We start from the raw sequence: 23,570 nt of genomic DNA, 5'->3' as shown, positions 1-23,570 counted from the left end.
AACAACCCATAGTTGCTGTTTCCATTTCATTGCTTCTGGTCCAGCTCACAACCTGATGCAATTTGGCTCCTGCAGCATGGCCCTAGCGAAACTTCTTTCGTTGCCAAATCCAGTGACTTCTCCAACCTTACATGACTTGACCCCTACTATAATGACTGTCAATAATGTTCCAACCTGGATGAACATCAGTCACCAGGAGATAATTTCAAAGATACTGATTCCAGTGCCTCACCTTGAAATATCTTCCTATCACATCTGGCATTCTGTAACTTTACCTTTAAAGATATACCTGTATCTTTAATATTTCCCCCAGGTAATTCTAATGTGCAACCAGGTTCAGGAGCCACTGGACTACATGGTCGTTGAAACTCTTCTGGCATTCAGGTCAATGTCTCTATTCTGCCCTGTTTCCCCTGAGATCTGAAAGCTTTTTCTCAGCCTCGTTTTCAGGAATCTCTTCCACTATTTCCCCTGAATGTCGTATTCTCTAGCTCTGGCTTTCACACTTTTCCCAATCTATACTCTACCAGAGGGGATAAATTTGTTATCATTTAGTGGTAATTGTTCCCAAATCTACCTCTTTTGAGCTTTAAATCCATTTTTTCCAAATGCCAAAGAAAAGTTTCTACCAGACATAACACAGAAAACTCAAACTCAACCTATCTATTGAAAGGAATAAATTAACAGGTCAAACCAAGTTATAAATCTTAATTAGCATCCATCCTTAATTCCTACTCTTTCCTCTAATAGTAGATCCAGTCAGTTTCACCTCTGAAGTGTCTCTCAATCCCACCCCTTCTCCTCTGACCCACATACACTTATCGCATTTCATCCATAATGACTCTCACAAGACACTTAACTGGTCAGTTTTTCCCTAGTTTCAGGAGTTAGGCTTTCTGGATTCATATCTGGCTTCATTAAATCCCTGCCCTATAACCTTAGAAAGTCATTTAATCTTTCTAAATTAGTTTGCTCAACTGTTAATAACAGTGCCTTTCCTCATTAGGCTCCTGGGGAATTCAGTGCCTGGATGGAATATGTACTCAATAAATGTTAGCTATTAATATGTAAGAAGAGCCCTAGCCGGTTTGGCTCAGTGGATAGAGCGTCAGTCTGCGGACTGAAGGGTCCCAGGTTTGATTCCGGTCAAGGGCACATGCCCAGTTGTGGCTTGGTCCCCAGTGAGGGGTGTGTGGGAGGCAGCCGATCAATCATTCTCTCTCATCGTTGATGTTTCTGTCTCTCTCTCCCTCTCCCTTCCTATCTGAGATCAATAAAAATATATTTTTTAAAAAATATATGTAAGAAGGAAGAGTACAAAACTCATGAGTATACTATTTACAACTTCACAATCTACTTTCCAATGTCTTCTCCCTCCATAACCCTCAACTCAACCTATGGTTTCAAGCCTTAACAATGTTTAGTATTATACTAACATGTATTGGATGTAATTTATAGTGAATAAAACTGTTATGTAATAGTACATAGCATATATTCTATAATACATATGTAGTATATATAACATATATATGGTTATATGTAATATTAATATTCATTGTAGCTCATATTTACTGAGCACTGTTCTAAGGACTTTACATTAATTCACTCATTTAATCCACACCAGAACCCAATGAGATAAACAGTACTATTTCCTACTTCACACAGATGAGAAAATTAAGGCACAGAGAGGTTATATGCTGAGCAGCAGATAAAAAAGCCTCACTCTTCTGACCTTTGATTAAAATGTTCTATCTATAATGTTATTTTCTATCTGGAAAAACCAAATTCATCCTTCAAAGGCTAACTCAAACATTGCTTACTTTCAACAGGCAGAATTAACTTCCTCATCCATGCTCCCCTTTGTTCATAGGCTGATCAACTTTCTTCCCAATCCGTGTGAATACAACTGCCTTATTCACTTTTATAACTAGGACAGTGCCTGGCAAGGCATAGACTCTCTACAAAATTTTTTAAATTGCATTAAAAGTTGATGTTGAAAAAAAAAGAAAATGTAGAAATGTTTCTTATTTAAAAAGAATCATTACAAGAGCAATTTTAAAAACCTAAAACGAAGTGTTTAGACTAAGTTTCCCATCATTTATTATTAAAAAATTACATACCCAACTTTACAGACCCTCCAAAAAGTGAACCTTTATCAAAAGCATCTTTCCAGGTAAATGTCAAGCAGATCTTGATAAAGAGAAAACAAAAAAATATGTTACCTTCTTGAACCTCATTAAGTCTCTTTCAGAGAAAAATTCACAATGAGGAAAAAGACAAAAGCTTCAACCTATCTAAAACATTATCTTCTCTAACCAACCAACTCCTTTTCCTTTCTTGGCCATAATTTTTTTTTTAAGTAAAATACTGGCACTAAGTTATTTCAATTGGTCACTCTGCTTCAGTAATTGTACACATATTGTCTTCTTCAAAACACACAATCTTATTCATCTTTGTAAACACACAATGGATTGAAGAGAATATGAACTTCATTGTCAAATGGATTCCCAGAAGATAAAATAAAAACTATTCCATGATGACAAAAGTAAGAGAATGTTTATCTTTGGTGGATGGCATAAGATAATCTACTTCTTGATTTGGGTAGTTGTTATACATGTATATTCACTTTATGAAGATTCAAGCTATACACTATTTTCTTTCACTTTTCTGTATGCATGTTATACATGAACAAAGAGTTTCCGTCATAAATTTTAAAACACTGCATCTCATGCTTCTAAAATATTCTGCATATGACGATTTAAAAGAAGTTAGCTTCTTTTAAATTATGTGTTGCAATCTAACTTTTTAACGCTAGGTTATTTTCAATATACACAAAACTAAGAGAGAATAACATAACGAACCCCCAATATACCTATCACCAGTTTTTAGCCTTTTGCCTTTTTTGGTTCATCTACCACAGTGGTCGGCAAACTCATTAGTCAACAGAGCCAAATAGCAACAGTACAGCGATTGAAATTTCTTTTGAGAGCCAAATTTTTTAAACTTAAACTTCTTCTAATGCCCCTTCTTCAAAATAGACTCGCCCAGGCTGTGGTATTTTGTGGAAGAGCCACACTCAAGGGGCCAAAGAGCCGCATGTGGCTCGCGAGCCACAGTTTGCCAACCACTGATCTACCACCACCCCTTTTCCCTGTCCACCCACCTCCCACCCCAAACACACACATACTTTTTTAAAGTACATAAACTAAAACTAATACTTCCTGAATTATAGTTTCTCTCTTAATTCTGTAAAAGCCAAAGTTAAGAACACTCGATTAATCAGTCAATAGTGGACATAAAATGCAGTTAAATATATATACAGAAGTTACTGAGGAATGACATGAATAGAATTCTAGGAAACATTCTTCAAAAAGACATAAATTTGTATCAGATGGGCCTAAACTAATTTGTATTAAAAACCTAAAGGTAGTAAACAGGTACCATTTATTTTAATAAAATGATACCATGAGTGGGAGGAAATGGGTGACTTGCCATTATCATATAACTTTACAAATTAAACAAATGACTTACCTGATTTTCAGAAAATGGGAACTTAGGTTCAATGGAACAAATCTGATCATAATATCTAAAGCACAGAGCAAAAGTTAAAATTAGCAGAGTTAAATATTATGCACATTTATGTAAATACAACTGGTGAAAGAGTACACTAACATTATTCACACTTACCTTGAGTGGCCCACAAATTAATCAGCCATTTTGAAGTTTCTGAACGTAATCTTTTAACGTGTAAACCAAGAGCTAAATGCATGCAATGAAAAAACTGAACAAAAACTCATCCTCCCTCCAAAGAAAAATACTTATCAACTATTATTACCTATAGGCAAATATCTAAACAGAAAAACCAAAATATTTCTTAAAATACTATTTCTTATTAGGATAACTGGTTATATCCATTGAGCAAATTAACATCTCTGGTAAACTTCTCAGTAAGAACAGGTTTGCCAACTTTTAAATATGTTTTGGGGCCCTAGCTGGTTTGGCTCAGTGGATAGAGCGTCAACCTGTGGACTGAAGGGTCCCAGGTTCAATTCCAGTCAAGGGCACATGCCCTGGTTGCGGGTTCTATTTCCAGTAGGGGGCGTGAAGGAGGCAGCCAATCAATGATTCTCTCTCATCATAACTGTTTCTATCTCCTTCTCCCTCTTTCTTCCTCTCTGAAATCAATAAAAATACATATTTAAATGTGTTTTGGGTATGCGTACTTCTGTCCATCTGCACCACTGCCACAAAATTCATCAAAGCTACTACCTCCCTTCAAGGTAGTCTAATCCAAGTTTCCTGGTCAACCTGTCTCATTTTCTCCTTTCTCATTCTTTCCTTTTTTTTTTTTTTTTTTAATCCTCACCCAAGGATGTTTTCATTGATTTTTTTGAAAGTGAGAGAGAGAGAGAGAGAGAGAGAGAGAGAGAGAGAGAGAGAAACATCGATGTGAAAGAGAAACATTGATCGGTTGCCTCCTGTAAGTGCCCCCCAACTGGGGACCAAACCTGCAACCTTTTGGTGTATCAGACAACACTCCAACCAACTGAGTCAGGGCCTTCCTCATTCTTTTCAATGTATTCTCTACAGAGCAGCCAGAATGATCTTCAAATATGAAGCAGTCTAGCCCTAGCTGATATGGCTCAGTGGATAGAGCTTCAGCCTGCGATTAAGGGTACCCCAGGTTCGATTCTGGTCAAGGGCACATGCCCAGTGTGAGGCATGCAGGAAGCAGCCAATCAATAATTCTCTCTCCTCATTGATGTTTCTATCTCTACCTCTCCCTTCCTCTCTGAAATCAATAAAAATATATATATACATATATATATACATATATATACACATAAGCAGTCTTTCCCCTCATCAGTATGACCTTTGAGCTAGCAAAAGGGATGAGGAGGTATCCAAAGGTAAGCGTTCTAACGGGCCTCTAATATTTCCCCCTTCCCTTATCATCTCCTAACCCTCCACCCCTTCATGAGGGCTATCTTTCCAATGGTTATTTCTGAGGTCAGTTTTTTGAGGAAGGGCAACGTGCCTGAGATCAAGTTATTGGCTGGCACAGCCATAAGTTTGGTTACAAACAGGAAGAACTGAACAGTTAAGTAAATGCACTGAAGATAACAGGAATCAGACTTCTAAATATCAGAGAAAGGAGTTACTATTAAAGGGAGAATAAATTCTGTGGCTTTGGACTGGAATTGGAGGTATCAATGTGAACTTATTTTTTTTTTTTTTTAAAGAAATCTTTTTTTTTTTTAATATATTTTATTGATTTTCCACAGAGAGGAAGGGAGAGGGATAGAGAGCTAGAAACATCGATGAGAGAGAAACATCGATCAGCTGCCTCCTGCACACCCCCTATTGGGGACGTGCCCGCAACCAAGGTACATGCCCTTGACCGGAATCGAACCCGGGACCCCTCAGTCCGCAGGCCGACGCTCTATCCACTGAGCCAAACCAGTTTCGGCGTGAACTTATTTTTTAATATAGTAGAAAAATACAAAAAACAGGTGTAGGGGGTGTATGTGTGTATATTTCCTAAATGTGTATGTTGAGGGGGTCCAGAAGCAATAAGTAAACCTAATGCCCAAATAATGCTCTCCATTAAAAGGAGCCAGTGCTCCTTAGACATGTGAGTGATTCCATGGCTGAGACTGAGAAAACTGAAGATTCAAGCCTAAAACATCTTGCTATGCCAGAAAGTTAAGAAGTATTTAAAAAATTATGAGAACATGTCAAAAGGACACAGGAACTAGCTTTAAGGGGTTCCCACTAGCCAAGTCTAGAAAAATTTAAATAAAATAACAAATCATAACCCATTCAGGAAAATAAGATCATTATTCTGAAGTATATAATATAAACAAATGAACAGGAAAAGCTCTACCCTACTGTACAATGCCAAATAATAAATGTAGAATAATGGAGTTAGGAAAATCATCATCTGACACCTTTCAGAATACAATGCCTGATTCAGGTAAGAGTCATCAATGATACTAAAACAAGTTTGATGGAAATAGGATATTGCATACATAGTCTCAAAGTATCTTCCCACAAAATACTTACTAATTAATACAACACACTTATTAATTGTAAGGTTAAGAAACCTGGGAAATACCATCTTAAGTGATGAAAGTTAACATTACCAGCAACAGGACAAATCAAATAGTGTTCTTCCTGATATGCACTGAAAATAACACAGCATCACTTTGGTGGTACTACTGCCCAAAATGCATGAATCAGGAAAAAATATGAGACAAAACCCTATTGAGCAACGTTCTACAAAGTAACTACCCTGCACTCTTCAAAAATGTTAAGGCTGGGAAAAACAAGGAAAAATAGAGGAACTGTTCCAGATTAGAGAACTAACTAGAGAGATAACAATTAAAAGCAATGCAGGGTCGAAACCAGTTTGGCTCGATGGATAGAGCGTTGGCCTGCAGACTGAAGGGTCCCAGGTTCGATTCTGGTCAAGGGCATGTACCTTGGTTGCAGGCACATCCCCAGTGGGGAGTGTGCAGGAGGCAGCTGATCCATGTTTCTCTCTCATCGATGTTTCTAACTCTCTATCCCTCTCCTTCCTCTCTGTAAAAAAATCAATAAAAAATTTTTAAAAAGTGGATTCCTTTTAAAAAATAAAATAAAAAATAAAAGCAATGCAGGATCCTGAACCTATAAACATTACTGGGAGAATAAACAAAATTTTAATGAATTCTATGAATTAAATGGTAATATTCAATCAATGTTAATTTCCTGATTTTGAAAGTTGTACTGTGGTTATTATATAGGAGAGTATTCTTGTACTTAGGAAACAAACACTGAAGTGTTAAGTGCTCAAACCTATAATGAAGTCCCATTATTTTTAAAACTGTATCCAAAAATGTGACAAGGTCTGGCATTACCTGGCCATCATTCAACACTCTCAACCTCATCTCAGAATATTCACTATGCATTATAGTCACTAAAGTCTGTGCTCTCTCTTGGCCCTAAGCTTTCACACACTTTTTTACTTTTTTTTTCCCCTCTGTACCTGGAAACTTTTCCCATCACAATTTCCCACCTTTCTTATCTAGGCTGACATGTCATCAAAGAAGCCTTTCCTCATTCATTCATCCAACAAATATATACTAAGAGCTTACTATGCAACAAACACAGTTTTAGGAAATTGGAATGTTCTAAAAGTTTTGGGGGTGACGGTGGGAAACAAACAACGTAAGTTAAAATATAGTATAGTAGGTAGTGGTAAGTACTATGGAGAAAAACAAAGATGTAAGAGGGATAAGGTGTGTGTATATCTTTGCATCCTCCACATTATTTGATTAACACACTAACATCATTAGTGCTAACATTATCTCAGCATCTTCACCCCCAAACCAACAATCAGAATGTAAGCAAAATGGAACTGCAATATTTTCTTTCCTGATCTATAAAGCACTAGTGCTTGAAAAAAACTTCAGAAATCGTGAGTCTAGTTCCATCAACTTTATTTTTCAAATGAAAAGTTATTTCCATAATACAACAAAACTAAATTTTAAACCACAAAAGGATGACAGACAAATCTATTTAGAAATTTACAAAATCTATATAAATGACTCAAGTTAATGAAAACAGAACTAAAAATTACAAATTATTAAAAACATCAATGAGAGTACTATATATCAAAACCAGCTGGATACAGCCAAAAGCAGACTCAGAAAAAAACATACAGTCCTAAAATAAAACTAGACTTAGTGTTTAAAAAGAGATCGCTCAGTGGTTGAGCATCAACCTGTGAACCAGGAAGTCACACTGGAGGTCGTGGTTTGATTCTGGGTCAGGGCACATGCCCAGGTTGCAGACGATCTCCAGTACAGGGTTTGCAGAGGGGGCAGCCAATCAATGATTTTCTCTCATCAATGATGTTTCTATCTCTCTCTCCCTCTCCCTTCCTCTCTGAAATCAATAAAAATATGTTTTCTTAAAAAAAGAGGTGGCTACAAACCTTTAACAAATCTGATCAAGGGGAAAAATCATATATAACACATTCATAACATTAGGAACAAGAAAAAAATTATAAAAACAGATTATAAGAAGAATAAAACATTTTGCAAGAACTTCTGTGTGACTAAAGACAACATAAATACAATTAAGAGACAAGAAACAGAGATATATTTGCAATATTCATTAAGGGGAAGGGATAGCCAGAAAAGGTAAATAACTCCTAAAAATTAGTAAGGAAAAAACTAGCAACCTAGAAAATGAGCAGAGAAAAAACAAAAACAGGCAATTCACAGAAAAAGAAACTAAAGTGACCAGTAAATATAAGATGCTGGACCTCTGAGAAATCAGGGCACTGCGACCTAAAACAAGGTACTACCATCTCTCATCCATCAGTATAGCAAAAAAAAAACAATTAATTTGAATTATTAACCAGTGAGTATTAGGATGGACATGGAAGAATAAAAAACTCACATATACCTGCTACTGGAAATGGATATTGATGCAACCACTGTGGAGAGTTGAAAATGCAGACACCCTACTCACTTAAACAAAGAGATCTGAAAAAAACACCCTTTTCCACTCTCTCCCAAAATGCCACTAAATATTTTTTATTTTTTATTTTTTTTAGTGTTGTGGTTTCTTTTTTTAAATATATTTTATTGATTTCAGAGAGGAAGGGAGAGGGAGAGAAAGATAGAAACATCAATGATGAGAGAGAATCATTGATAGGCTGCCTCCTGCATGCCCCGCACTGGGGATCGAGCTGGCAACCTGGGCATGTGCCCTTGACCAGAATCAAACCCGGGACCCTTCAGTCCACAGGCCGACACTCTATCCATTGAGTCAAACTGGCTAGGGCTAAAAAATTAATTAAAATTAAAAAGATATAAATGCACAAAGAAGAATGGGAAAGGGCACAACAGCATACAAGAGGTTTCAGTGAAATTTTGTAAAAGGTAAAAAGTGAATGAAGCAGATAAAGCTGAAAATCTAACTGCCTGGAGGGCAGGGAGCTAACAAAATATAAGTCAAATCATGTCAGAGAAGCCAACAAGAATCTGAATTAAGAAACATGAGGTACCACTGAAGACAGGATTTCAATGAGGCTGGGAAGAGAAAGTGCAGTGGAAAACTCTCTGAAACCTTTGACTACCAGAGCCTCTATTCGGAGAGCAGACTTACAGGAAATGTTAGGGATATCAAGCACAGCTAAGTGGAGAGGATGGGTATTGAGAAGCTTTGGTTAGGAAAGCTGTCAACATCATTCTCTCTCCTCCTTCCTTACCAACAAAACCCAAATTTTAGCTGGGTATGCGGCTGCCTTTAATAAAAATTCCTTTTCTTATCCTACCCTTCCATGAGATGTAGACATACATAATGGCCAATGACATATGAGCAGGGTATTGTGGGGCAGTTTCCGCACTATCTCCTTTCTCCCTTCCTGCTATCTTAAACTTGGGTATGACTGCTGTCTGGACCCTGAGGAAAAGGATTCTAGGTTGTATAGAGTGGAAAGCTGGATGGAGCCTGAGCCTGATGAACTTCACAGAATCACTAAACCAGCCCTGGACTATCAGAACTACCTCTCTACCAACTGTTTACACAGGAATCCTATCTAATAAAGAGGGGAATATGCTAATTGACCATCACTCCGTCACAAAGATGGCTGCACCCACAACTGAGGCCAAGTTCCCATAAGGAGCCTTAACGAGCAATCAGCAGGGACCTGAGACTACACCCTCACCCGCCCCCATGGGGCTTGACAGGGGACCTCAGGCCACGCCCCCCACCCCAGCACCAGGCCAGGGGACCTCAGACTGCACCCCCCACCCAGCGGGGTTTCACAGGGGACCTCAGGCAGCTCCCCCCGCCCCATTACCGGGCCAGGAGACCTGAGGCTGAGCCCCCCTGCCTGGCTGGCCTTGACAGGGGACTTCAGGCCATGCCCCCCACCCAGCGGGGCTTGACGGGGGACCTCAAGGTGCACCCCCAGTGCTGGGTCAGGGGAACTCAGGCCGCGCCCCACCCAGCAGGGCTTGACGGGGGACCTCAGGCCATGCCCCCCACCCAGCTGGACTTGACAGGGGGTCTCAGGCTGTGTCCCCCACCTGGCGGGGCTTGATGGAGGAGCTCAAGGCACGCGCCCCCCCCCCCATCCGAGCTGGGAGACTTCAGGCCACGCCCCCCATCCTGGCGCCGGGCCAGGGGACCTGACACTACGCCCCCTGCCCGGCAGGGCTTGACAAGGGTGGGACTGGCCGGGATCTGGATCTAGCCCAATGGCGGGGGGGGGGGGGGGGGGGCTGGCCAGGTCTGGGACTCACACGATTTTGAGGTGCATGTGGGTGGGCAGGGACTTGACTCTGGGTCCCGTAATGTGTCCCAGACTCTGACAGGAGGAAGGTTTTCATATACATTTTACTAATTTTCTTTCATCTCTGACACTTCTATTATAGAGAAAGGGCAAATAGCAATATTAAATTATTTCCTCTAATTAATCCCCTTTTAATGTGCACGAATTTCGTGCACCAGGTCACTAGTAAAATCATAATTTAATTCCCTGATAACTTGAGATCTACCACATGCAGCTGAATCCAAAGCTAATACAAGTGCCACACTAAAAATAGATGGTATAAAAGACTGCATACATGATTGTTGAGATCCCAACATTCAATTCCCCAATAAAATTTCAGAAAGCTGACAACCAAACTTTTTCATGGAAAGAGACCACAAGCTTTCTCTCTAAAAATACTAATCACCACAAAAGACATGAACACTGGAGCTTCCTCTCCCCCCCACACACACAAAAAATTATAATACAGGATTCCCATCTGATCACCCTCAAGTTCACCATTGATCAAGGCTCTTCTAATCAATTTTTAGTTAAAGCCACTTTATACAGGATGACACTCATTCTCAACATAATACACATAAATGTGTATTTTAGGAAATTTTACTGGAATATCTCCATGTGAGTAATAATAAAAAGGCAGCTCCATCACTGGGCCTATTTGTAGAGCAGTGTACCAGTACTAATCAAGCTAGCTTCTATTCTTTAGGAATTAGCTTAACCCCTCCTTTCTGAAAATTGTATTTAAAAGTTCATTAAGTTAAAAATATGTAAATTAATGTTATTTACACAATTATCCAACATAATTATTAAACGATATTTTGTTTGGAATACATATCTCACAAATGTTTGATTTTTACAGATATATACCCAAAAAACTTTTGTACAGATCTCCATTATAAAATGTAATAGCCTGTAGTATATCTATTAACTTATCCTAACCCCACTAGAAGAGTAAGAAGTGAGAGGGGGGGAAAAAAAAGTAGTTGATAATAAATGAGCGAGGAGAGGACAATATAACGGAGACTGAAGAAACATGGTTAGTTTCAAGGAGGCTATTTATGCAACAGCCCTGTACCTAGGAACAGTTTTCACATTTATGCCTGGGAAAAGAATAAAGGGATAAACAAATGAATGAAGGTTTAAAGTTCACACCAGAACCCTAACCGTACCACAATCCACTATTCATTCTTTCTTGTTAGTCTTAAATCCGTGCATCAATTGTCACTGAAAACTCCAAGCTCCTTAAGGGTTGGTACCAAAATAAACACTCTATTCAAGAAGATTGTTATCGTAGTGTTCATTATACCCATGTTTTTTTAATATTACTAATGGAAAACCCGCACTGAATGCTCTGCATGACTACATAAAAATTGCTTTGGAAATTTTTGTTAAAGTTTGTTAATTCTAAAGGATGCCTAAGTATTCCTAGGTTAACATTTTTTTATTAATTTTTTAAAATATACTTTTATCCATTTCAGAGAGGAAGGGAAGAGGGAGAGAGAGATAGAAATATCAATGATGAGAGAGAAGCATCAATCCGCTGCCTCCTGAACGCCCCCCACTGGGGACGGAGCCCGAAACCCAGGCATGTGCCCTTGACTGGAATCGAACCCGGGACCCTTCAGTCGGCAGGCCGACGCTCTATCCACTGAGCCAAACCAGCTATGGCATTAACTTTTTTTTTTTAATGCTCATATTAAATATCAAATTAATGATCATTACAGCCCAACAGTATTCTCTTTAAAACTGACACCAAGAGATCATCATCTCTCTAAGCAATCTATTCAGTATCTTCCTTTTGGGGGAACCAGGTCTTCCTCATTCTCTATTGCTTTGATCCATGGGGGATGGAGAAATTAAACCCCTGAGTGACTGGCAATTAAATTAGCGCATTTAACCACCATCATAAATGGGCACACGCCAACCCAAACAGAGGAGCTTCCCAGGGCCTTCCACCAGAGCTAAGGAGAAAAGGCACGCTCGTATGTAAGATCCTGAGTGTAATGACTCTGTAATTACAGTAGACCCACCGGTGGCCATCTCTCCCAGTACAGGAACAAAGCTCAGCTACGAAGGAATCAACATGGAGGCAAGACGCTATCCAGTGATCCCTACAGCTAAGGAAGCAATATGACTGGACTTCTCAGAACAAATCAGCTGGTTTAACCTGGGCTTGTACTTACAACCTAATACAGCTGTGTTTGCCCTGTTAAACAAGGAGAACGTGTTACACGTAGAAAATAAGATTAGGCGAAAGAGATATTTTAACTTTAAAGTGCCCTAGAAATGTTCTGTTATTCTAACTGCAAAAAGAGCTCTCATTAAAGATAGCACAGCTCAATAAGCATTTGTAAAATAACAAATTTACTCCATGGTGTGCATACCTGCTTGTGAACAAAGTGATTTTATTTTTTTAACCAAGTGATTTTAAGCTATTTCTCTTGCACCTTCTATTATGTCACTCACGTGTAATTTCAAAGAACGGTAGCTCCTAACCTTTGGAATTTTCCATCTGTCATTTGATTATGAGGAACTTAGGAAGATGGCTCATTTCAAGTGGACAATGTAATAAGTAACAGACATTTATCCACAGTGTCCCAATTCTCCTACAACCCTCAAGCAACCTCTATTTTGAAATTGAAATCTGGCCAAGAAATACAAAAAAGGGGGTGGGGGGAGGAGAGTCTTTAGTTAAAGACATTCCTCCCCACCAAAAAAAAAAATGGAAAGAAAACTAGTTCTGAGTAAATGTAGCGAGAGAGATGGATCAGTACGCGGCAGACGGTTCCTCCGAGATATCCGATCCTCCGAGGCGGGAGGACCGAGGGCTGCGGCGAACCGGCAGGACCGATCCCCCGAGCCCGGGCAGAGCCAGCGGCAGCCAGTGGGGCGGCTCCTGCTCACCAGGAAGGAATGCAGACCACACCTACGCGCCCCAACAGGCCAGCGGGGCGGCCGGGTCTGGGCCCAGGGTGTGAGGGAGGGAAGTAGGAAAGGAGGAGGAAGGAGGGGGCGGCAGGCTGCAGACGGCCCGAGCCCGGCCCCAGGCCCACCTCAAGAGCGTCTCCAGCGCGCCCTCGTGCTTGTCCAGCGGGCGGCCGAGCGCGGCGCGGCGAAGCTTGCTGAGCTCCTCGGCCGCGCGGCAGTACTGGGCCTGCTCCTCCCCGCCGCTCGGGTACGTCTGCTGGATGAACTTCACCAGCGGTTTGGCCAGGTCCACCTCCGAGGTCTTTTTCAGCTGTACCGAGATGAACGTCGCCATGGCGAGCTCCTCCGTCGCCGTTCCGGCCAAAGAAACTGCGGGACAGCGACGAGGCTGAGGAGTGCCGAGTACCGGGCTGGCGGACTGGCGGACCCACCGGTTGACGGACTAGCGCTCCGCTTGCGCTTCGGTCCGGCCACTTCCGGGAGATCGCGCGCAGGCGCCGTCCGCGTGCCGCTCGCTGTCACGTGAGGGCGTCTGGGCGGTGGCTCAGCTCACCTGGGCCCAAACGGGCCTGGGCTGCGCGAGGAAATCTTGGCTTTCTTATCGGGTGGAATCCTGGGCTTCCTCGTCGCCGCGACGGGTGGACAAACGCTTTCATGTAAAAGTAACCATTCATTCCTTCACTCAAACAACTCGGGGAGGTCCTGTTAGAGTTTGCGGCGACCTGGGCAAGACCTATGGTACTTCATTCCCGGCTGCTGTGCACAAGTACTGAGTGCACGGTAAGCCTAGGAAGCAAGGTCCTTACCATTCACACTTCAGGTAAGGACTCAAATGCTAAAGTGACCAAAAAAGAGTTTCATGAAACAAAAATCAGGATTCTTGGGATGTGGGATATTAGGATCCCTTGGAAGAACCTAATTTAAACAAGATAAGTTAGAGAAGGCTTTCCTGAAAAGGCAAAGGTAAAATGACCAGTTTGATAAGATGCCTGACATTGGAAGAAGGGGGAAATGGCAAGGAGAGTAGTGGCAAGGGAGAGCTTCCCAGAGCAAGGGGCAGCAAGTGCAGAGGCCCTTGGAGGTAGCACTTCCCAGGTGCAGGGAGGTGAAGCCAACACTGTGGGGAAAACCTAAAAAGCAAGTAAAGAATGGAATGAAATAACGTTGGAAGAGTAAGCTGTTAGGTCTGATCAAATAATCAAATTGAAACCCTCTCCCTCTGGGAAACTTAACTTTTAGATCATTTTGCAACTGACATTTCCTTTAGCTTAGACCACATTCATTTGCTAAGACCAGTAATTTTCCTCTCGGATTTACGCAAGATCTAGACCTGCCCAGAGAATTCCCAGCTGAAAAAGCCCACTTAGAGTCCTTTGAAATCTCTGCCTCCCCATCCCTGTAGGCTGGTGCCATTTTGGGGCTCAGCCCATCTGGTTTTCCAGAAAACCTATATAATAACCTAATCCTCCTATATAATCCTAGCTAATAAAAGAGTAATATGCAAATTGACCATACCTCCACTATACCCACCAGCCAATCAGGAGCAGGTATGCAAATTAACCCAACTAAGATGGCTACGGCCACAGAGAGAGCAGGAGGCTTGGGTTTCCCCGGCAATGGAGGAAGCCAAGCTTTCTGCCTGCCCTGGCCTGCCTTGGCCTTCGCTTATGGCTACAAAGTTTCAATTATAGAAGATAAATAAATTCCAACAAAAATGCCTGTGGCTACCCAGCAAGCAGGAGGCTTGGCTCCGCTCAAGGCTACAAAGTTTCAATTATAGAAGATAAATAAATCCCAGATACCAGGGCCTCTGCTTGGGTCACCAGGGGCCGTGACCGGCCTGCAAACCACCACAGGCCCCTCACCCAGGCCACCCCATGCCCCAAGGGAACCCCCACCCTAATCCGGGACACCCTTCAGGGCAAACCAGCCAGCCCCCACCAGTGCACCAGGCCTCTATCCTATCTAATCCTATCTAATAAAAGAATAATATGCAAATTGACTGTCACTCCACACAAGATGAATGCCCCCATGTGGACACAAGATGGCCAGCAGGGGAGGGCAGTTGGGAGGGACCAGGCCTGCAAGGGAGGGCAATTGGGAGTGATCAAGCCTACAGGGGAGGGCAGTTAAGGGTGACTAGGCCGACAGAGGAGGGAAGTTGGGAGTAACCGGGCCTGCAGGGAAGGGCAGTTGGGGGGGACCAAGGCCTGCAGGGGAGGGTAGTTAGGGGTGACCAGGCCTGCAGGGGAGGGTTGTTAGGGGCAAACAGGCTGGCAGGGGAGCAGTTAGGCATCAATCAGGCTGGCAGGGGAGTGGTTAGGGGTTGATTAGGCTGGCAGGCAGAAGCGGTTAGGGGCAATCAGGAAGGCAGGCAGGCGAGCAGTTGGGAGCCAGCAGTCCTGGATTGTGAGAGGGATGTCTGACTGCCCATTTAGGCCCGATCCTACCTGTGAACTTTTGAACTTCTGTCTCAGGACCTACAGAAAAGCCTAGAAGAAATTGCCAAAAGTTTAGTTCAAATTCAGGATTAGATAGACTCACTAGCGACTGTCACCCTCCAAAATCAGAGAGGACTAGACCTCCTAACTGCGGAGAAAGTGAGTCTATGCCTCTTTCTGGAAGATGTCAATCAGTCTGGCCTAGTTAGGGATGCCACCCAAAAATTAACAGAAAGGGCCACAAAGATTAGGGAACGTCAATCGACTTCATGGGACTACTGGCCAAAAAATATAAATGGGTATACCTGGCTACTTCCCTTCATAGGACCATTAACATTCCTGTTCCTCATCCTCATTTTTGGCTCACGTATTCTGCGTCATTTTTCATCTTTCCTTCAGGACCGCTTTCCAGCTTTCACCAAACCAGTCTTGGGGAAATCATGCTATTGCAACCCCTTATTCCAACCACGAGGAATCTGTGCAGTGTTTCAGCCAACTACAATTAAATCCCATCCCCATATGATCTTGATATCTCCTCTCAGATGGAAGAAATGACCTCCGTCCCTATTCCATAAAGCAAAAAGGCTGAATCAGACCTAACATTAGCCAGCATTAAATCCTTCAGAACCTTGTATGCCAACTTAAAGAATTTGTATTGTAGAATAAAGCAAAGAAAGCTATAAATGGCATTTAAGCAATAGTGACATTATGCAATTTTAAAAGGCCATCCTTTGCATCACTCTGATATTGTATCTCTTGATGAGATGTAGTATGAAGTACACAATATCATCTATTGGAGCAAAGTAAATGACACCATAGGAAGTAACCTAACAAATCCAGAAGGTGAAACATTCTGCAGGGTAACTGGCCCCATCTCTTCAATAATTTATTGTTATGTATAAAGCCACTACTCTATGAAAAGAATTTTAAGGGACATAGAGTCTGGATTAAATTCTAGTTTGAACAGGCCACCTATAAAATGCATTTTTCAAGACACTTGAGGAAATGTTAATGTAAATGGACTGAGTGTATGCTGAAAATGCATTGCCATGGAAGGTGGAGATCATTAAATGGGACGAACAAGCCACAGAACAGTTGTAATACAAATAGATAATACAATAACTCATAAATAATAATACAAGAATAGACTTACCCATACAACTGTAAACCTATTTTGCCCACCCCTTTATATGTTACAATATCTCATTTTGATTACAAAATGCAGTGCTTTTAGGTACTATAAAAGAAAAGATGTAGCATTATACCCCAAGGAGTTAGCAGTTATAATCTTTGAAAGTGGAAATGTGTATTTTATTTTTGCCTATCTTTTTTTTTTTATGTCGCCTAAAATCTAAAAAAAAAAAAAGACTATTTTTAATGAATACATTGTAAATCTATGCTATAATAAGTAACATAAAAATATATGGGAGCCCTGGAGGAGGCCTCGCAACGGCACATCCAGGGCTTCAGTATTAAGGTCTCCAGCTTTCCATCTCCTGGTTCCAGTCCCACAGCAACAAGGACAACAGTCAACATGCTGCTTACAGTTCTCGCCATCACCCGCTAGGTCATTGCCTATCTTTTTATGTAATTTTTACAGCATACATACTACTTTCGCTATATACATTTATTTTTATCACAATTTTTAAATTTTTATTTTAATTAAAATATTCTAGGTTAAAATAAAATAGCTACTGTGTAGCGAATGCTTTCAGAGGAATGCTTTCAGATGGAACCTGGGAGGCAAATCATGAGACCATTTCAAAAATCCAGGTAGGAGATCATGAAAGCTAACATTAGCAGGAGTGAACCACTTTGATATATTTTTGAGTTAAACATTGAAGAATTTACTGATAAACAGGATAGAAAAGGGAAGAAAAGGGTTCAGTCAAGTAGACCTCCCATTTGTTAATATTTAACTCCGCCATTGTTTATTTCCTTCATAAACTTATCCTAACTCGCAAGTATGTTGTTTGCTGATTTACTTTTTTGCTGACTTTCCTACTAGAATATAAGCTCCATGAGGGCAAAAATTGTGTTTGTTTGATATACTGTTATATGTCCAGTATCTGGCACATTCTAAGCACTCAGTAAATATATTTGAATGAGTAATTATTTTATTATTTATAAAAAAATATATAGATTTCTTCTAGCAAAACACCTCACCTTCCCTAATCACAGTTACCTTCATTAATTAGGAAATAGGCCAGTGACCGAAAGAGGATGTTATATTGAAATAGTCTAGCTTGTGCTCTGGTAATAAACAATTGCAAAATCGCAGTGTCTTAACATAATAAAGAGTTGTTTCTTGCTCACACAAAGTCAAGGCAACTGTCCAGGGTAACTGTACTTTAAGCAGTATCTCAATAAACCAGACTAATTGATCTTTTAGCTCAGCCATCTCAACATGAGACTCCATATTCAAAGGAAAAAGGAACTCTATAGCACCACACAGCAGCTTTTCACTGTCTCGACCCTCTCCGATCCACTCACGTTTCACTGGCTAGACCTCTCACCCGGCCCCACCAAACGGCAGGGGGACTGGGAAGTCCAGTCTTCTAAATGCCCTGGAAGGAAGGGAGAATTGGATATTGGGGAGCACTAGTGATACTTTCCAAAAGTGAGTTTCATGCTTCCCAACTTGCTTATGGTAACATTGCTTTTCCATCCGTGTACTCAAAACTTCATACATTATGTTCTTAGGATGTATTCTCAGTGTAATATTTAGGGAGGATATTAAATTCAAAGATTTTTCCTCCCTGATAATCTCTAGTTCTGGTAGGCCCATCCTTACCCCCACTGATTGAACCAATAGAAATAATTGCCTCTTTGGAAGAACAGAACCCTGCTGGAAACAACTTTGAGTTTCAAAATAGAGTTTGGCATCTAGTGGGTAGAGGCCAGGAATGCTACCTACAATGCATAAGACACTCCTCCACAACAAAAACTTATTCGGTCTAAAATGTCAGTCGTACTGAGGGTGTATTCACTCATGGGAAGCATACCGTTCAGTCTCCAAAATTTGAGGAAATAACTGCTGGGAGTACAGTACAATCCATCTTGAAGGAGTGGGTTGTTCCAAAGAATGAATGAAGGCTTCCTTTGACAGATGAGAATGAAGCATTGTTGCAGAGAGATTGGTGTCTAAGATTAGGGGGGAGAAATTAAGAACTTGAATTTCTTGAGGACTTTGCCATTACACTAAGGAAAAAGTCACATAGTACATCGTGTGTACTGTGTGTTTGTGTCCTTCCATGTAGGCTTAGGAAGAGTGCAGAAGATAAATCCTGTTTATAACTGGCTTTAAGAGTAAAAGATGGCCCTAGGTGGTTTGGCCCAGTGGATAGAGCGTTGGCCTGTGGACTGAAGGGTCCCAGGTTCAATTCCGGTCAAGGGCATGTACCTCGGTTGCAGGCACATCCCCAACCCTGGTTGGGGTGTGTGCAAGAGGCAACCAATCGATGTGTGTCTCTCATATGGATGTTTCTCTCTGTCTCTCCCTCTCTCTTCCACTCTCTAGAAATCAATGGAAAAATATCCTTGGCTGAGGATTAACAACAACAAAAAAGAATAAAAGATGGACAAATTCAGTACAGCTGCAAAACCAATTTATAAAAATCTGTTGGATTTCTATGAACTATCAAACAATGAACTATCAAAGAGGAAATAAGAAAACAATGCTATTTACCATAGCATCAAAAACAATAAAATACTTAGAAATAAATTTAACCAAGTAGGTGAAAGATCTGTATACTAACAACTATAAAACATTGATGAAAGAAATTGAACAAGATACCGAGATTGGAAGAGTTAGTGTTGTTAAAATGTCCATTCTAGGCCCTGGCTGTGTAATTCAGTTGGTTAGAGCATTGTCCCAATATGCCAAGGTTGTGGGTTTGATCCCTGGTCAGGGCACATATAAGAATTAACCAATGAGTGCATAAATAAGTGGAACAACAAATCAATGTTTCTCTCTCTCTAAAATCAATAATGTTCATACTACTCAGAGCCATCTATAAATTCAATACAATCCCTATCAAAATTCCAACGATATTTTCACAGAAATAGAAAAACAATCCTGATATTTGTATGAAATCACAAAAGACCCCAAATATCAAAAAAAAAAAAAAAAAAATCTGGAGAAAAAACAAAGCTGGAGGTATCACTCAGAATATATTACAAAACTATAATAATCAAAACAGTGTGGTATAGAGACAGATATATAGATAATGGAACAGAATAGTTTCTTCAATAGTGGTGCTGGGAAAACAGGATAGTATCTTCATTAAGTGGTTCTGGGAAAACTGGATGTCCACATGCAGGAAAAAAAAAAAAAAAAAGAAGCTGTGCTCCTGTCTTATACCATATACAAACATCAACTCAAAATGGTTCAAGACTGTAATACCTGAAACCATAAAACTCCTAGGAGAAAACATAGGGGTTAGCTCCTTCACATTGGTCTTTGCAGTGATTTTTTTGGATTTGACACCCAGAGCAAAGTCAACAAAAGCAAAAATAAACCAGTGGACTACATCAAACCAAAGAGCTTCAACACAGCAAAAGAAACCATCAACAGAATGAAAAGGCAACCACCCTAGCTGGTTTGGCTCAGTGGATAGAGCGTCAGCCTGCAGCCTGAAGGGTCCCGGGTTCAATTCCAGTCAAAGGCACATGCCCAGGTTGCGGGCTCCATCCCCAGTAGGGGGTGTTCAGAAGGCAGCCAATCAATGATTCTCTCTCATTGTTGATATTTCTCTCTCTCTCCCTCTCCCCTCCTCTCTGAAATCAATAAAATATATATTTTTTAAATGAAAAAGCAATCTATAGATTGGGAGAAAATATTTGCAAACCACATATCCAATAAGGGGTTAATATCCAAAAACTGCAAGAAATTCATACATCTCAATAGCCCACCCCAAAGAAAACATTAAAAAATGGGGGATACATCTGAATAAACATTTTTCCAAAGAAGACATACAAATGGCCAACAGGTATATGAAAAAGTGCTCACTCATCATCAGAGAAGTACAAATGAAAACAATGAGATATTGTTCCACACCTGTTAAAATGGCTATTATAAAAAAGACGAGAGATTTCAAATGCTAGTGAGGATATGGAGCAAAAACCATTGTGCACTGTTGGTGGGAATGTAAACTAGTACAGCCACTTTGAAAAACACTATGGAGGTTCCTCAAGAAATTAAAAATAGACCTACTATATGATTCAGCAATCCTACTTCTGAGTATATATCTAAAGTAATGAAATCATAATCTCAAAGAGATCTGTACCCCCATGTTCATTGCAGGATTATTCACAATAGCCAAGATATGGAAACAACTTAGTGTCTGTTGATGGATGAATGTAATATATATCTACATTTACATAGATATAGATATTTAATGGAATATTATGCATTCATAAAAAGGTAACCCTGCCCTGGCTGGTGTTACTAAGTGGTTAGAGTGCTGGCTCGTGGCACAGAGGCTCTCGAGTTTGATTTCTGGTCAAGGTTGCAGGTTTGATACCTGCCCAGGTTGATGAGCATGCAGAAGGCAACTAATCGATATGTCTCTCTCACATCTCTCTCCCTCCCCCCCTTCCCCCCCTTCCACTCTCTCTAAAAATCAACGGAAAAAATATCCTCAGGTGAGGATTAACAACAACAACAAAGAAGGTAATCCTGCCATTTTTGACAACATAGATGAATCTGGAGAGCATTATCTCAAAGTTATAAAAACCAGACAGAGAAAGACAAATACTGCATAGTATCACTTATATGTGGAATAAAGAAAAAAGTCTAACTCATCTAAACAGAGAGCAGAATGGTGATTTCCAGGGGATTAGGGGTAGGGAAATTAGGGGGAAGTTGGTAAATGATTCCAAACTTTCAGTTATAAGATGAGTAAGGTCTGAGGATCTAATGATAATGTGGTGAATATAGTTCAAGTACTGTATTGTATAACTGAAAATTTATGAGAGAGTAGAACTTTAGTGTTCTCACAAAACAAAATGATGGATGGACTAACTCAATAGTGGGAATCTAACTGTATACGTATATCAAATATCACATTGTACACTTAAAATAAACTACAATTTTACTTGTCAATTACACACACACACACGTAGGTATATATATCTGGAAAAATGAAAGATGGAAAACTGCTCTAGCCCTCATAGACCCCAGTCTCTCCTACCGCTGCCCCACAAGGTGTCACTGTTGAAACACGGAAGATCTGCTATAGCCAAGCCTGTTCACAAGATGGAGCTCTTAAAACTTAAGTGCTCGGGTAGTCTGCAATTCCAATGTTTAAAAAAATGCCAAGGCCTCTCTTTTCTGGGACACACCTGTGATGCTAGAGTAAAATTTATATTCCCTGCCCTTGTCCTCCCAGCCAGCCATGTTATGCCCAGTTAAGCAGACCAAGGTTCTCTCCCCTTCATGGTGAATTTCTCCTGGGTAAGCCCCTGGTATCCTTTGCTGCGCTCTCAGTGTTACTTCAGGGAATCAGAGGTGATGTAGTAACGCTGACCTTCCTGAAGAAAGTGCTCAAGGCTTCAATAACTTCCTTCTCAGAGGGCTCCTTAGTCTTTGGGGAAAATTGGCTGACTTTCTTCTGGCAAACTTCAAACTCCTTATACCAAAGAGCATGATGAAAAGAGCAGCATTGACAACTCCCAACGTGTCCAGCTACACCCTTCCCCTACCTGCCTTCCATCTACCCAATTAAAAAGAACCCTCTTCCAGAACCAAGGGTTATTGGGGACCTCCACTATAGAGATGCAGCTGTCAATTTTAAATGGTAGTAAATCTCATTTCCGTTACCCAGGAATCAACTTCTTACCAATAGTGATCACTTATTATACTATAAATTTACAACTATACTAAAGTCCCAGGGCATGAAATTCGTGCACAGGTAGGGTCCCTAGCCCTGGCTGGTGATCAGGACTGATTGGGGCCTTCCAGCTGCTGACCAGGGTCTTCCTTCCGGCTCCTGGCCAGGGCCTCTCTTCCCCGGCTGCCAACCGCCAACCGCCAACCGGGGCCTGCCTTTGTTCCATGCCGCCCCCTGGTAGTCAGTGCACGCCATAGCTAGTGATAGAACTCCCGGTCAAACTCCTGCAGGGACACTTTGCATATTAGCCTTTTATATATATAGATTCTGCTAAAATATCCTATTGTCATAGGAGTGATTTTCACTAGTTTTAGTATGTAGACTGTTTCCACTTTTTCAACATGGATGCTCTGCTGGAAATTACATTTGCATATATAGCAATATAAATATTGATTTGACCAAATCTTATAACTATATTCGGAAGATGAAGGATAATAGGAAAGGGAGTGGCACTATAAGAGAATAAATTCTCATCTATCGTAATGTGAAGTCGATAGGTAATATCTAAAGGTAGCATGTGCATATTATTGGCAAAGAGCTAGAGGACACAAAAAGCCAGAGCAGACAGGTAAAAGAGTAAAAATTAGATGCCTCTAGAGAGGAGGAGTGAAGAAAGTAAGGCGGGGTAGGAAAGGGAAATCCTCTATTTTTTCACAGCCTTTTTAGTACTAAAAAGGGGGAAACTCTACTTTTTCCTTCCAATGTAGGGGGAAATCCAGTTCTTCTCTACTATTTCTTTCCTGTGTGTCTCCTTTACCTTCACAGAGAACACTTCCTTCTGACACTTGTAGTCACCAAATATTGAAGGGTTTTTTCCCCACAAACAACAAGCAAGTTTCTGACATCAGCTAGGTGTCCTACAATTTAACTCAAGTCTAACACTATCTACCTGGAAGGTAGTGTCAGAGCCCACAAGTTAAGATATCAGTCCCAGAAGACTGCCCCCTGCCCCCAACCTCAGACGCCAGTCCCAAA

At 40.8% G+C, this 23,570-nt stretch overlaps 1 protein-coding gene across 2 annotated transcripts in view; it reads right to left on the bottom strand.

Moving 5' to 3' along the window:
- PDCD6IP (programmed cell death 6 interacting protein) overlaps nt 1-13,757 on the bottom strand; it is a 47,390-nt gene extending 33,633 nt beyond the window's left edge. The window contains exons 1-3 of one of the 2 annotated variants that reach the window (XM_080675709.1): nt 13,387-13,757; nt 3,532-3,586; nt 2,121-2,190 (exon numbers count right to left, since the gene is read on the bottom strand). In XM_080675709.1, coding sequence (XP_080531835.1) covers nt 2,121-2,190; nt 3,532-3,586; nt 13,387-13,595 — 334 coding nt within the window. In that variant the 5' untranslated portion in view covers nt 13,596-13,757. The remainder of the gene's footprint in view (nt 1-2,120; nt 2,191-3,531; nt 3,587-13,386) is intronic. The other variant, XM_080675708.1, reaches the window with a different exon arrangement.
- Between the last annotated feature and the right edge of the window lie 9,813 nt (nt 13,758-23,570).

This window comes from Plecotus auritus (genome assembly GCF_963455305.1).
Source record: "Plecotus auritus genome assembly, chromosome: 6".
Classification (NCBI taxonomy): domain Eukaryota; kingdom Metazoa; phylum Chordata; class Mammalia; order Chiroptera; family Vespertilionidae; genus Plecotus; species Plecotus auritus.
This window is presented reverse-complemented; position numbering and strand designations above follow the sequence as displayed.